The sequence below is a fragment of the Mustela erminea genome, chromosome 19 (genome assembly GCF_009829155.1).
Source record: "Mustela erminea isolate mMusErm1 chromosome 19, mMusErm1.Pri, whole genome shotgun sequence".
Lineage (NCBI taxonomy): Eukaryota > Metazoa > Chordata > Mammalia > Carnivora > Mustelidae > Mustela > Mustela erminea.
In genome coordinates this window covers 5794702-5809023 of record NC_045632.1, presented here as the reverse complement: position 1 = coordinate 5809023, position 14322 = coordinate 5794702, and the positions used below count along the sequence as shown (strand labels likewise).

The following is a 14322-nucleotide window of genomic DNA, read 5'->3' as shown; positions in this document are numbered from 1 at the left end:
TCCTTTTATTGTTTCCCTTCAGGGATGAGGACCTCACTCTACATTCCCTAAGGGATCTGGGTGGTAACCTAGGGAGGAGTGTGGCTTTAAGGGTGAACTCCTATTCACCTTTCAAAACTCTATTCAAAAGTCCCTTTCTCAAGGAAGTCTTCCTGGACCTCCTTCCATAGACATGGTTTAGGGGCTCGCTCTTATCATCCACAATGTTCTGGTTGCTCCCTTAAAGCACACTTTGTTCTGGATTGGGTCCCTTTGCCTGCCTCTGCCTCCCCCAGACCAGAAGTCCTGAGGGAAATGGCTGGGTCTGATGAATCTGTCCCCAGCCTGGCTGAGCTCTACAGCCAATACTGGATAAACAGCCAGTGAAAGGCTAAACCTCCATATGGATGGGGGGCTCGTTCCAAAGCCCCTCTCCTCTCCCTGACCGGCGCCCAGCCGGTGCCCAGGCTCTGCCGGCTGCCTCACCGGAGCTCCTGCTGCGCATTGGTGGAATCCAGTGTGTCCTCCAGCTCGCTCCGCAGGGCCTCCAGCTCCTCGCCCAGGTCCCTGCGCTGCTTCTCTGCCTTGGCCCTGGCAGCCCGCTCAGCCTCCAGGTCCTCCTGGGCTTCAGCCAGTCCCGCTTGCGCCTCCCGCAGAGATTTGAGCAGCAGGGCCCGGGCGCTGCCCTCCTCCTCCACCCTGGGGGTGGACAAGGACCATGGAGTTGGTACAGGAGCAGGCGAAGGGCAGGGATGATTTCTGGGGGCGGGGAGGCTAGGTATGGATTTGGGGGTGGCCCAAACCGGGCTGAAATCTCAGCTCTGCCCTTGGGCTCATGCCTCACTACCCCGAGCCTCAATTTCCTCAGCTGTAAAATGGGGATGACACCAAGAGTAATCACAGGGACACGTACTGAGCCCCTGCCACAGGGGACCCTTTACTTAATTATCTTATTTAATGATTACACTGAGAAAACTGATGTACAGAGTGGGAAAGTCCTGGCCCAGGTGACACGGTCAGCGAGTGGAAGAGCTGACCCCAGCATCTGATCAGCTTCATAACCCCAAGGAGACACAGCCTCTTGCAAAGAGAAGCTGAATTGAGGGGCAGCACTGACTGGGGGTTTAAATTGTTCATGGAGTCATGAAGACTGGGGTTTGGATCCCCTGCTCTCCAGACTGATCAGGGAAGCCACCCTGGGGCTTGATACCAGAACATTGGGATGATGACCTGTGCCAAAGGCAGATGCTTAACAGACTGAACCCCAAGGCGTCCTTTAAAAGCAGTTGCAGATTTCATCCCCATAATAGCCTTAGGAATAGCTTCAAAATCTCCCCATTTTACAAATGAAGAAATTGGCTAGGGAGGCCAATGGCACATGGGTGAGGTCATGTGTCCAGAAAGGGGCGGGCCCATGGCTTGAACCCAGAAGTCAGACTAGGGTGCGGGTTCTTAACCACACACACACCTGGCGCACTGCTGATTTTTCTTTTTTTAAGATTTTATTTATTTATCAGAGAGAGAGGTGGGGAGAGAGCAAGCACAGGCAGACAGAATGGCAAGCAGAGGCTGAGGGAGAAGCAGGCTCCCTGCTGAGCAAGGAGCCTGATGTGGGACTCTATCCCAGGACACTGGGATCATGACCTGAGCCGAAGGCAGCTGCTTAACCAACTGAGCCACTCAGGCGTCCCCGCACTGCTGATTTTAAGACACACATTTTTCCACACTGACATTTAAGTTGAGCTGCACCTATAATCAAGGGCTCTAAGAGGGCATGAAACACAGCAGGGGCTTGGGGCGGGCATTCATAACACAGGGCGCACACAGTAGGTGCTCCATAATTGCGACTGGCTGTAATCATAATGATACGCCTCCTTTCGTGGCTGGGGCGCTTATGAAATCACAGCTGACCCCCTATTCCGACCCCTGAACTGGGCAAGTTACTAGACATGTGAAGCCCCCTTTCACTCTTCCCTTAACCTGGTGGGCTTGGAACTCTCGCCAGGTACAGGTTACAGAAGGGGACACTGAGGCTCAGCGGGGCTGGGGCGCGTGCGTGCTGGTGGAGTCTCCCCGTGGTGCCCCCCTGCTGGCGGGCTGTGCCCTGTGGACCGTGCACCGCGCACCGCGCAGGGTCCCCGCTGTCCCCCATCCCCACTGCGCACCTGGCCAGGGCCGCCTGCAGCTCCTCCTCCTTGCGGCCCAGCTGGGCGCGCAACTCCTCCCCGCGCTGCTGCTGCTCAGCCATCTGCTCCTGCAGCTCCGAGCTCTCCCCGTCCAGCCGCCGCTTCAGCTTCTCCAGCTCCTGGCGGCCCTTCTCCTCCTTCCGTAGGCGGTCTGGGGGAGGGTGTGGGGGCCATGCACAAGAGCTCCGGACCCCACACCCAGCTGCTCCCCCACACCCAGCTGCTCCCCCACACCCGCGGCCCCGCCCCTGGCACTGGCTGGGGTGGGGGAGGGGTGAAGCTGTGGCTCAGCATCTCCCTGTGCCCCTTCTTTCCGCTTCTGCGACCCTGGGCCCGACCCCCAGGTGCCGTCCTCTCCTCCTCACCCCCGAGTGACACCCTGCTCCTGCTCAGTGACTGTTACTGCCCTGTCCTCTCCTCTGTCTCCACAGCCTTCTCCAGGCGCTCTCTCCTTCCTGCTTCTGCTTCTGAGTCAATAGCAAGGGACCCAGGCAACAATGTGCCTGAAAGAGTCAGTGGGACAGTCAGAGACAGAGAGAGTGACCCCAAGACACAGAGGAGAGAGCAGGAGAATTGGATTTAGAGTGGCAGAAACAACCTAAGAGCTGGGAAGACACCCAATCTGTCTGGAGCCTTCTTTCCTGGCCCCATTGAACAGATCCCACCTCGGAGCCTCCACAGCTCACGAGGTTCCCTCAACGCCCCCTCCCCTGCCAAGTATGCGCAGCGTGGCTTCCCACTGGTGGGGGCGCTTACCCTCCATGTCCGCAATCGTGGCCTCGTATTTGAGTCGAAGCTTATTGAGGCTCTTGACCTTCTCCTCCTCCTCAGCCGCCTGCGACGAGAACTCAGCCAGACGCTCCTCCAGCAGCTTCCGCTCCTGAGGGTGGTGGGTGGTGGGGTCGGTCAGAGCAGCGCCCCCCTGACCCCAATGCACATATCTGGTGTGTTCTCTGCATTTCAGCTCCTCTCCACTCCATCCACCCTGCCCTGAGCCTCCCACTTCCGACCCCCAGCCTTCCTTCCCCATTTTCTTGGGTCTGCAGACCCATCCCATCCCGAACTACAGGGTAGACTCCCGTTCTTAGAAGAAGCCCAGCATTCCCTAACACACCATCCCACTCTCAGGTGCTGAGGTTCATTCCAAACTGTGTGCCATTACAAACAACACTGCTGACTGCACTGAACATCCTTGCCCACCCGCTGAGTTCCCGGGAGCTCTGGCTCCATGTCCCTTCAAGTGTAGGTTTGTGGACCCGCAGCAGCACCAAATGGGAGATTGTAAAAGAAATGCTGCATCTCAGGCTCCCCTCCAGACCCCCTGAATGAGAACAAACTCCCCATGTGATTCCTGGGCATGTAAGCCTTTGAGAAGCCCTGGCATGGATCTGTACTTTTCAGACTGTGAGTGGTTCTAGACACCAGTGTAGTGCGTTGACACTACCCTTAAAAAGAAAGAAGTAAAAGAGTGTAGAATGGAATAGCCATTGTACCAAAAGGAACATTCTGTGAAGAAACCCCTGTGCATCCTTGACCTCTCAACTCAGATATCTTTGTCTCCGAGAAGCCTGCCCTGACTACCCCAAGGACAGGTGAGGGACCTGTCCTCCTCCATAGTCTTCTGTTCTTTTCTCACAGTTCATAATTAAGTCACAATGTGTGGTTATATTTATTTTCTGTGGTGTCTCATCTAGCATCCCTTTCCCCCATCCCCCTGTCAGGACACAGATGGTTTTCCAGTCAGTTCAATGCCGTCTCCCCCTGTGCCTAGCCTAGTCCTGGCTGTGGCAGGTCACAGAGGGCAGCGGATTCTCTGCCATGTTCCCACCCAGGGATAGAGCCTGATTTCCCACCCGCTGAGTCTGGGCTGAGCCTCTGACTGCTTTAAGCTCAATGGTCTGCAAACCACAGTGTGTGGGCCCAATCTGGCCCACCACCTATTTTTATAAATAAAGTTTTATTGGGGTACAGTCACACGTATTCAATTATATACTGTCTGTGGCTGCTTTCACGCTACGTCAGCAGAACTGAGCGCTCGTGACAGAAACACAGGGGCTGGGAACGTGTGAAATATTTGCTATCTGACCTTTTATAGAAGATGTTTGCTAACCCCTGATCTATAGAATTGGGAGCAAGCAATGCCATGTCAGTTCCAGGCTTAATACTTTAAGCGGCCTGGATGTTTCTGCTTGACCTTCTTAGAGCCCTGAGCTGCCATGTAAGAAACCCAGGCTCTCCTGTGGGGACAGAAGCCACATGAAGGGGCACGGAGACCGCAGACATCCGCACCCAGCCCCCACGTCACAATGACGGCCTCCGAGAGCCCCGACTGAGCCCCAGCTGACCCACAGAAGGACGGGCTATAATGAGATGGTGTTTGTCTCCAGCTGTGTGGCCTTGAAGGTGGGGGGCATGTCTTATGATCTACCAGCCATGGGTAATGACATACAGTAGTTGCTCAAAAATACCGGCAGGGGAAGGTGTGACAAAGGGGAAGTGAAGGTGTGATGGGTGAACAAGGGTGGAAGGGAGACATAGCTGAGACTGAGAGCTGGAGAACCCCTAGAGGTGGCACCGGCTGGGGGACAGGCAGAGACCCATGTGCCCCCAAGCGCCACTGCCCCTGCCCCTGCCCCTGCCCCTGGGGGCCCACAGGCCACCGACCTTGCTCAGCTTTGCATTCTGATCTTCTAAGAGGAGCAGGTCTTCCTCAAATTTCTTCAGCTTCGCCTCCGTGGTCACCTTCTCTAGCTGCAGCTTCTGTCGCGCCCCCTCCTCGGCCTCGAGGTGGCTCTCCAGCTCCTGGAGAGGGGCGAGGGCAGGGATGAGGATCCAGGGGCTGGAGACTGGGGTGTGATGGGAAGGACGGGGTGGAGGGGACGGTCCCAAACCCTGAGGGCTTGTGGCTCAGACAGGTCCACACTCTGGGTGAGACTGGGAAGGAGCAAACCTTCACTGGTCTCCCTGTTTCATTCATTCATTTCATTCTCCCCTGAGCCTTCCCTGAGGGCCCCGTGTGTGCCAAGCCCTGTTCTAGGCACCAAAAATAGATACACATCTTTGTTCTTATGGAAATGACATTTCTTTGTGTGCGGGAAGATGATAAACAATAAAAATAAATTAGCACATCATAGAGATGGGCACTGCCCCCTGTAGCAACATGTGATGCGGGACTGGAAATTAAGATTCGATATTGGGTGACAGCATGGACGGACATCAAGGGCATTGTGCTAGGTGAGAGAAGTCAGAGAAAGACAAATAGCCTATGATCTCACTCATGTGTGGAATCTAAAAAACAAAACCAAAAACACACAAAACACTGAGCTCACAGATACAGAGAAGAGACAAGTGGTTGTTGGGGGAAGAGAGGGTCACTGAAGTGAGGGGGGAAGGGGGTCAAAAAGTACACACTTCTAGTTATAAAATAAATAAATCCAGGGGATGTAATAGTACAACTGTGGTTTTAGCACTGTATTGTATATTTGAGAGTTGCAGAGAGACTAGATCTTAAAAGTTCATACCACTAGAAAAGTTTTTTTTTGTTACTATGTAAAGGGATGGATATTGACTTACTGTGGACATCCCTTGCCAATATGTACAAATACTGAATCACTATGTTGTATACCTGAACTAATGTTATATGTCAATAATACCTCAATTTTTTTCTTTTTTCTTTTTTCTTTAAAGTATGCTCCAAATCATGGAGCCTGACACAGGGCCCGAACTCATGACCCTGAGATCAAGACATGAGCTGAAATCAAGAATCAGATGCCCAACCAACGGAGCCACCCAGGTGCCCTAATACATTAATTTTAAAAAATGGGGGAGGACCTGGGTGGCTCAGTTGGTTGAGCATCTGCCTTCAGCTCAGGTCATGATCTCAGGGTCCTAGGATTGAGCCCCAAATTGGGCTCTCTGCTCAGCGGAGAGTCTGTTTCTTCCTCTCTCTCTGTGCTCCCCACCCCCAAGTAAATATATTTTAAATTTTTAAATATTTAAAATTAGGGGTGCCTGGGTGGCTCGGTGGGTTAAGCCTCTGCCTTCGGCTCAGATCATGGTCTCAGGGTCTCGGGATCGAGCCCCACGTCAGGCTCTCTGCTCAGCAGGGAGTCTGCTTTCCCCTCTCTCCCCTCTCTCTCTGCCTCCCTCTCTGCCTACTTGTCATCTCTGTCTGTCAAATAAATAAATAAAATATTTAAAAAATAAAATAAAAGTGTCTCTTTGAAGAAAATAAAATATTTAAAATTAAAATATGTAAAATTTTAAATATTTAAAAAATTAAAATATAAAAATATTAAAAATTTTAAATACTTAAATATCATAAAAATATTTTAAAATATTTAAAATTTAAAAATATTTTAAAACCTTTAAAGGAAAAAGGATGCAGTATTAGGTGCTGCTTGCTCCCTGCTATCGGGAGGATCTGTAATGGCTTACCCACACGTCCTCCTTCTCCCACTCTACTCCCACAGATGAGGTCTACCGGCCACATAACAGTATATATCACAGGGACCAGGCACAGGGCCAGCTTCTGCCGACAGAGTGGACTTCAGCTACCTGCCAGCCCTAAAGTTATTCAAACTAACCCATCACATCTCCCTGTAGGAACCAGAGGTCACCCCATCCTTTTGTTACTACAAAGCCGGCCTTCCACAGCCGTGACCTGTTCTTTTCACTCCTGAGTGCACCCATGTGTGGCTCTCTGTGGCATGGTGTTAGGCCATCTCCATAACTATAGGGCAGAATCCCTCCCCCACATGCAGATAAAGAGGAGGTAATTAAAACCCTTACTGAGCTCCTGAAATGTGGTCAGTATGACTGAGGAACTGAATTTTCAAACTTATTTAATTTTATTTATTTTAAATTTAAAACCAGACGCTCACTTAAATCACTGAAAAATGTTCAAGTATGTTTGGCATAACTTGGGTACCTCGATCTACTTTTTTCAAGGGAAGAGATCATAAAACGTAAATGCAGATGAATACTGTCGGTGAAACTTGAGCATCTGGATGGAGAGGTAAAGTACATAGTGGATTTTGAAGGGGAAACCAAGGGAGCGTGGCCTGCCTGGGAATGCTGCAGCCTAGAGGCAAATGGACCGGATGGAGAGAGAGAGTACAAAGGATATCACCTTGGCACCTGGATCCAGCCATGCCTGAAGCTTATGCATTCTCAAGTCTTCCATTATTTGAACCAAAGGAGTATTCTTTGGGCCTAATCACTTTGAGTTGAGTTTTCTGCAAATTCATGGCCCAATGAGACATGGTTTGGAGAAGCAAAGATTATCAGGGTAGACAGAAGGGCATGGGGTGAGGTGGTCTGTGGGCACACAGGGGCCAGACCTGTATATGCTGTTGCAGCCTCTTCTTGTCACTCTGCAGCTGGCGGCTACACTCCTCCTCCTCGCCCACGCGGGCCTCCAGCTCGGTCACCACCAGCTCCAGCTCCTGCTTGCGAGCTGCCAGCCGCCCCCGTGTCTCCTCGGCCTCGGCACACAGCTCTGCCTCTGCTCGGAGCTGCTCTGCCAGGCGGGCTCGCTCCTCTTCCAGCTGGGGACAGGGTGGGAGGTCAGCACTCAGCAGGCAGTGCTCCCAGAGCAGTCTCCGTGGAGCAATCCAAGTCCCTCCTGCCTTCTGCCTCCTGATTTGCTTTGACCTTTGGGACCTGGAGGGCTTTCCATCTAGGTCCCCATCTCAGGATGACCTCAACCTCCTCCCCCACACAGTCATCAAGTCAGACCCCTAGGTGCCTCCCTCTCCCCCACCTCCCTTCTCCCCAGAGCTTGAGCCTTATCCTTTCCCAGTGAACTCTCTCCAGCCTCCTCCCCGGCCTCCCCGGCCTCCCCGCCTCCAGTCTTTCCCTCTCCAGGCCACCTTCCAAATAGCCCCGGAGAGGCCTTTCTACCATCTCACATTTCATTTAACACTCCTACGCCTAGAAATCTAACCAAAGGAAATAACTCAGTAAAAGCAAACAGGAAAATGCTCAAAAAAGGGTTTTGCTTCAACATTACTTAGAAGACACCAGAAAAACATGGTCAATGGAAAGCTCACCGCCCGTCTTCCTCTCTGCTTGCCCCGCCACAAGGCCGCCCCTGGCCTGCCCCTCTCCAGTCCCCTGAGCATCTAGGATCTGCAGGAACCCCGCGCCTTGCGGCTCAGTCGGGAGCCCCGCCCCCACACCCTGGCTCCGCCCCCCGCCCCGCCCCTTACCTGTGTCAGGCGGCCCTGGAGCTCACACACCTCGCGGGCACTCTGCTGCTGCAGCTCCTGCACTTTCTGCAGCTCCTGTGCCCGCGCCTGCAGCACCTCGTCCTGCCGGGTCACCTGCAGCAGCGGCTTCACCTGAGGCGGGGGAGGGGAGAGGTAAAGGTGGGAACGGCGGGCTCCACGTGGCCCGGGAGCAGAGTAAGCACTGGGCGGCAGCTCCGGAGCCACAGGGCAGCGTGTTCATCCATGGATCCGGGATGGGAACAGCCCCTGCGCTACGGGGTTTTCGCGATGGGTGAATGAGCTGACACTACGAAGAGCCTCGAACAGTTCAAGGCTAAGGCCCGCAGCACAGGCACGAAATGTGTTCCTCATTCGCTAAACTAACCGGGGGCGACGAGATGCCGGCGCTGCCCGTTCTGTAACACAATGTCCCTCAAAGTCGAGTCCCGGCCCCGAGGGAGGGATGGAGGGATACACTGTCCGTGGTGTGACTCGGCTCAGCTGCACCGAAAGGACACACTCCCCTTTTGCTGAGTGGGATCCGCTCTGATCATTGCTGTCGCAGGGCTGGCTTCCTGTTCGGTTCCTCCCAACTCTCCTTGGTTCTTTCTCTAATCATAGTCTCTTCTGCCCTAGCTGGTGGCATTTATCACGGCTATAATTTTATATTCCTCTGAGATGCAGTCAACCCCCACTCCCAAGGCCTGGGGCAGGCCAGCTTTCTCCCACGGGGCGGGCAGGACTTTGTTTTTATTCACCATTTTATCATGATCCCCCAAAGGTGACTGGCACATAGCAGGTGCTCAAGTGACACTGGCTGAGGGCCCAGAGGCTGAGCACTCTCACACCGCACTCAGAATTACACTGAATGGCTGGGTTTTTTGCCTCCAAATTTCGATCTTCCTTCCTCCTCTCCAGTTTCTCACTGGGGGGACACACTGCCATGCTCACAGGGGTCTGATGACCCGGCTCTGCCCCTCTGCTCCAGGCGGGCATGTGATTACCAGCCTGGCTTATGGGATGTGTTGTGACAAGTCCTTGGGTGGTCAGGTCACATGACCCCAGCTGGCCAAGGGTGAGTCAAACCTGAGAATCTAGCGGGAGCTTTGGGATAGAAGTCCATGCTGGCCTAGACGGCCAGGGGACAAGTCTCAGTGGACTGGTGGCACCCGTGTGAAAAAGCCTACAGGGCATCACCTGGGAGAAAAAGCCAGATGGGAGACACAAATCACTGATATCACTGTTTGGGCCCTTGTGGCATAAAGGGTTGACTCAGCGGGCCCGGGCTGTCCAAACCCTGCCTCTGTCACTGAAAGGCCTGGCCCTTGCCTGGCTCCTGGAAGATAATCTCCAAGCTCTTGCAACATTCTGACTGATAAGATGGACTTTGTTACCTGGGGTTCTTGGCCCCCGTGGTATCAACTTGACCTCTGGAGAGGCTGGAGACTGAGTGAGATCAACTGCATGGGGGGGATCAGCCGTGCCTGTGAGACTGACCCCTAATGACAAGCTTGGATACTGAGACTGGGGGAGCTTCCCTGGTTGGCAACAGCCCATATGCGTTGTCACACACTGTTTCTGGAAGAATTACGCACTGTCCACATGACTCCGTGTTGAGAGGACAACTGGAAGCTTGTGCCTGGTCCCTCCCGAGCTCTGTTCAGTGCTCCTTTTCCCTTTGCTGACTTTAATCTCTCTTGCCTTTCACTGTAATAAACCACAACCTTGAGGATAACAGCTTCTCTAAGCTCTGTGAGTCCTCCCAGTGAGTCACTGAATCTGAGGGGTTCTCTGGGACCCCTGACTCAGCCCTGGATCCAGCTTTTCCTGAAGCTGTCCAGAATCTTTTACTCATGTTGGTTTGAGTCAGATTTTTGGGGTCTCTACCAAAGAATCCTGGTTAACAAAGGTTGAGCTGATTGGTCCCATTTTACAGATGCAGAAAGTTGAGGCCCAAACAAAGAAAACCACTTGCCCGAGCAGCCCTGGACCCAAGGTGCTGTCTCCTTGCTGCTCAGGTTACTTCCCCAGGTGCCCTCACCTTGATGAAGAGCCGCCACCACTGCCAGTGTCTCAGCTTGAGGTAAGCGGCACAGTTTCTCTGCATCACACGCAGGGCGCTCTGCTGCTGTTGCCGCTTCTGGAAGGCTCTGAGAGGGGAGACAGGAGGGCAAGGGGGAGAGTAAAGGCTCAGCTCTTTTAGGCCTGTCCCCTTCACAAGACAGCATAGCTCCCTTCACTTAGTCAACCATCGTTAAGAGCCTCCTGTGTGCAAATGCCCTCTACGATTGGCAGGTCCTGTTGCATACAGGCTGTCAGTCCTTCGACCCTTGACTCTCTCTGTTCCCACAACCCTAGTTCAGGCCTCCTCTTCCCCCGCCTGGACCCTTACCCCAACCTCTCAGTCTCTTCCCCCCAGTCCACCCCCAACTTGTCTTCTGAGGGGGTCTTTCTATACCCAGAGCTTACCCTCCCCTCCCCTGCTCACAGCTCTTCCATGGCTCCCCAGCACCCCTGGACAAGGTCCCTGCCGCTCGGCCTGGTGTTTAGGGGAGTCCTTTATTCTCTGATCCTCCCTCTGGGCTGTTTCAAGGGAGAAGGAGACTGTCCTACAAACTTCTGACATTCCTGAGACGTGTCCAGGCTCCCGTGTCCCTGGGCCTTTGAACCAGCTGTCGCTCCTGCCCGCAGCACCTGTCCCATCCTCCTTTGTGTCTCTCGTCATCGGGTGTATGACCTGAAGGCAACCTGGTCTGCTGGAGGGTCGCCACACTTCACATGGGAGACCATCAAAGCTCCAGACTGTGACATGTGCCCATGTACGTCTCCCCGTCCAGAGTGGAGTCCCTTGAGGCACTGGCCGGTAGGGTGACCACCACGCCCTGTTTGCCACAGGCTTTCTTTAGCCCTGAAAATCATGCACCCTGGGGATCCTCCAGTCCCGGGTGATGCAAGATGGTTGGTCAGCCTATGGCCAAGCCTAGCTCCTCCCTGTGTCTCCAGCACTGCTCAGCACCAGACCTGGTCTACAGGGACCCTCGGGGACTGTAGAAGCAAGAAGTCTGAGCATCTGGTGACTCCACCACTTTGTTTCCCGGCCCTTCCACTATTTTGGAGGCCCTGACCCCTGGAGCCTCTGTTCAACCCTTCCCTGCCCCTGCCCCCAAGCCTTGGCCAACAGGACCCAGGCACGGTGCCCTACTTGCGAGCTAGGTATCCCCGGGCAGCTGCCTGGAAGGACACGATGATGTCTGTGACCTTTAGGTCCCGCTCCTCTTCCAGCTGGGCCAGGACACCTGCCCGGAAGAAGATCTTGCTCTGTCCCACACGGTAGAGGTTGGAGTCCAGTTCTAGGGCCTGGATCTGTGAGGGGTTGGAGAGGGGTGGTAAAGAGGAGGGACAAGGAGAGGGAGGTCCCAGCTCCCCTCTTCCACTGCCAGGGCCCCTGTACATGCACACGTACACACCCACAGCCTAGGCTCTGCCCCACACTCACCATCTTCTCACAGGCCTGTTTCCCATCCATAAAGCCCTTGGGGATGGCATTGGGTGTCAGGATCTCGTATCTGTGGGGGGAGGGGAGGAGTTACATCACGCTGTCACTGAGCTCCTGCCACGGCCCACACTGCGCTCCAAGCGACAAACAGCAGTAATGATGATGATGATGATACAAACAGTATGAAGAGAGAACATTCGAGCGTTTACAGAGCACCACACCCTGGGCTAAGAGTGTTAATACTGCCAATGGCAGCACTGGCTCTGGGAGCTGCCAAACTTGGACACTCACCGCGAGCTGACTGTGAGTGTTCACCCCACCAGCACCACTGAGATGCGGAACACGGCGGGTCTCAGAGTGGAAAGGTGAGAACGCCCGCCAGTGACAGCTGCTGCCTCTGAAGACTTATTATTGGTCAGGCCCTGAGCTAAGCACTGGGCGGCAGCTGTTTCTCAAGCTCAAAGCGCAAATAAAACGGGATAAGGTTCCTAAACACGTCCCTGCTCTGCCCTTCCCTGGATCTCGACTTTCCAGAAAACATCATACATATTATAAATACAATGTATACACACACACATCATAGACATAATACATGTGCTATGTTAATACAACTTATTTTATGACCGGTGGTTGAGAAACGTGTGTGTGCGCGCGCACATGTGTATATCAGGGTTGCTCAGTCACCAGGGGTGGGTTATTAAAATGCAGATCCTAATTCCGTAAATCTGGGGTGGTGTCTGAACATGTGCATATCTGACAGGCTGTCCAGTGACACTCATGCTGCTGGTCCCGGGGACCACACTTTGAGCAGCCATCTCAGAGCTGCACTGTCCAACAGAGAAGCTGCTGGCCAAATTTAACTGCTGAGCCCTTGAGATGTGGCCCGGCCAATGGAGGAATTGGATTATTGATTTACTTGTGAGAGAGGGAGAGCGAGCACACATGTGCACAAGCAGGGGGAGGAGCAGAGGGAGAAGCAGACTCCCCGCTGAGCAGGGAGCCCAAGGCTGGGGTCGACCCTGGGACTCCAGGATCACGACCTGAGCCAAAGGCACACGCTCAAGCAACTGAGCCATCCAGGTGCCCCAGTAACTGGATTTTTAATAATTTCTTTTTTTTAGAGAGAAAGAGAGCACACGTGTGCATAAGTAGGAGTTGAGGGGTAGGGAGAGGGTCAGAGGGAGAAGAAGAGAAAGTCAAGCCAGTTCCACACTCTGCACAAAGTCCAATGCTTGCCCGATCTTATGACCTAGAGATCACGACCCGAGCTGAAACCAAGAGTCATAAGCTTCACAGACTGAGCCACCCAGGGGCCCCTATGACTTGCTGCTTCTTCTTCTTCTTCTTTTTTCCCATATGACTTGCTTCTTAAACTCTGGTATTTTCTGTCCTATCCCTTCCTATTGCATTTGTAAAGAAATGCAGCTCGTCACCCAGGGACTACCACAGAAGGCAGTCTTTCCCTTGGGAGCACCCTAAGCCGGGTTCTGCTCTCCCTTTCCACAGAGGAGAAAGCTGAGACAGGAGCCAAAGCAACTTGCCTGGACTCCCCAGACTCAGAAGTGACAGTGGGGGGATTTGGATGCAGATATGGGGAGGGGGGAGGGGGAGCTTCTCAACCCAAGCCCCACCCCGCGGCACCCCACCGCACTCACCGCTGCCGGAACTCCTGGAAGAGGATGCGGTTGGGGAAGCCCTGGCGACAGATGCGGATGCCCTCCAGGACGCCGTTGCAGCGCAGCTGGTCCAGCACCAGCCGAGGCTCCAGCTTGCCTGCCTGCAGAGAGCAGGGCAGACACACGGTGTTGGCGGCGGCCACACGGGGGCGCCTCGCACTGGACGGCAGCCGCCTGGGGAAACCAGGGCTGGCCCTACCGGCAGATCAGAAATCATGGGCGATTTCGCACGGGTCAACCTATAATTTCCTGAGCACCTACTGCCCGCCAGGTAGAGATGCCTGCCCTGGGGGAGTTCATTGTCCAGCTGCAGAGGCTGACAACGAGGACAAGAAATTAGTCACTAAGTCAACGTAGGACGGGAGCAACAAGTGTGTGCTAAGGCAGAAAGAGCCCCAGGGAGGGCGGGGAGTGCTGAATTTGCATGGGGGATAGTTGGTGAATGGCCTCCCTGGAAAGGTGATGTGTAAATAACACCCATGCATCAATATTTTGGAGTAGCTAACTTCTGTTGCCTTTTTTCATTTTAAATTGCTTCTAAAAAAAAATCTAAACAGTACAAAAATTTAAACGACATTCTTAAAGAGTTCTCTTGTCTTGTCCAGGCCCCCAGAGTGGGAACACAACCCCCAGTTTCTCTTCTCTCTTCTCTCTTTCTTCCTTTCTTCCTTCCTTCCTTCCCTCTTCATTCTTTCTTTCCTCCTCTCCTCCTTCCTTCCCTCCCTCTCCCTCCCTCCTTCCTCTCTCCCTCCCTTCCTTCCTTTCTTTCTGTA

At 53.6% G+C, this 14322-nt stretch overlaps 1 protein-coding gene across 7 annotated transcripts in view; it reads right to left on the bottom strand.

Annotated features, from left to right (window-relative positions):
* The window catches only part of MYH14 (myosin heavy chain 14), a 102491-nt gene that overhangs the window by 26594 nt on the left and 61575 nt on the right, over positions 1–14322 (bottom strand). For all 7 annotated transcript variants that reach the window (XM_032325766.1, XM_032325767.1, XM_032325773.1 and 4 more), the window contains 10 exons: positions 13529–13650; positions 11874–11943; positions 11580–11740; positions 10419–10527; positions 8378–8509; positions 7508–7714; positions 4830–4967; positions 2922–3045; positions 2145–2316; positions 466–678 (listed from right to left, as the gene is read on the bottom strand). In XM_032325766.1, coding sequence (XP_032181657.1) covers positions 466–678; positions 2145–2316; positions 2922–3045; positions 4830–4967; positions 7508–7714; positions 8378–8509; positions 10419–10527; positions 11580–11740; positions 11874–11943; positions 13529–13650 — 1448 coding nt within the window. The remainder of the gene's footprint in view (positions 1–465; positions 679–2144; positions 2317–2921; positions 3046–4829; positions 4968–7507; positions 7715–8377; positions 8510–10418; positions 10528–11579; positions 11741–11873; positions 11944–13528; positions 13651–14322) is intronic.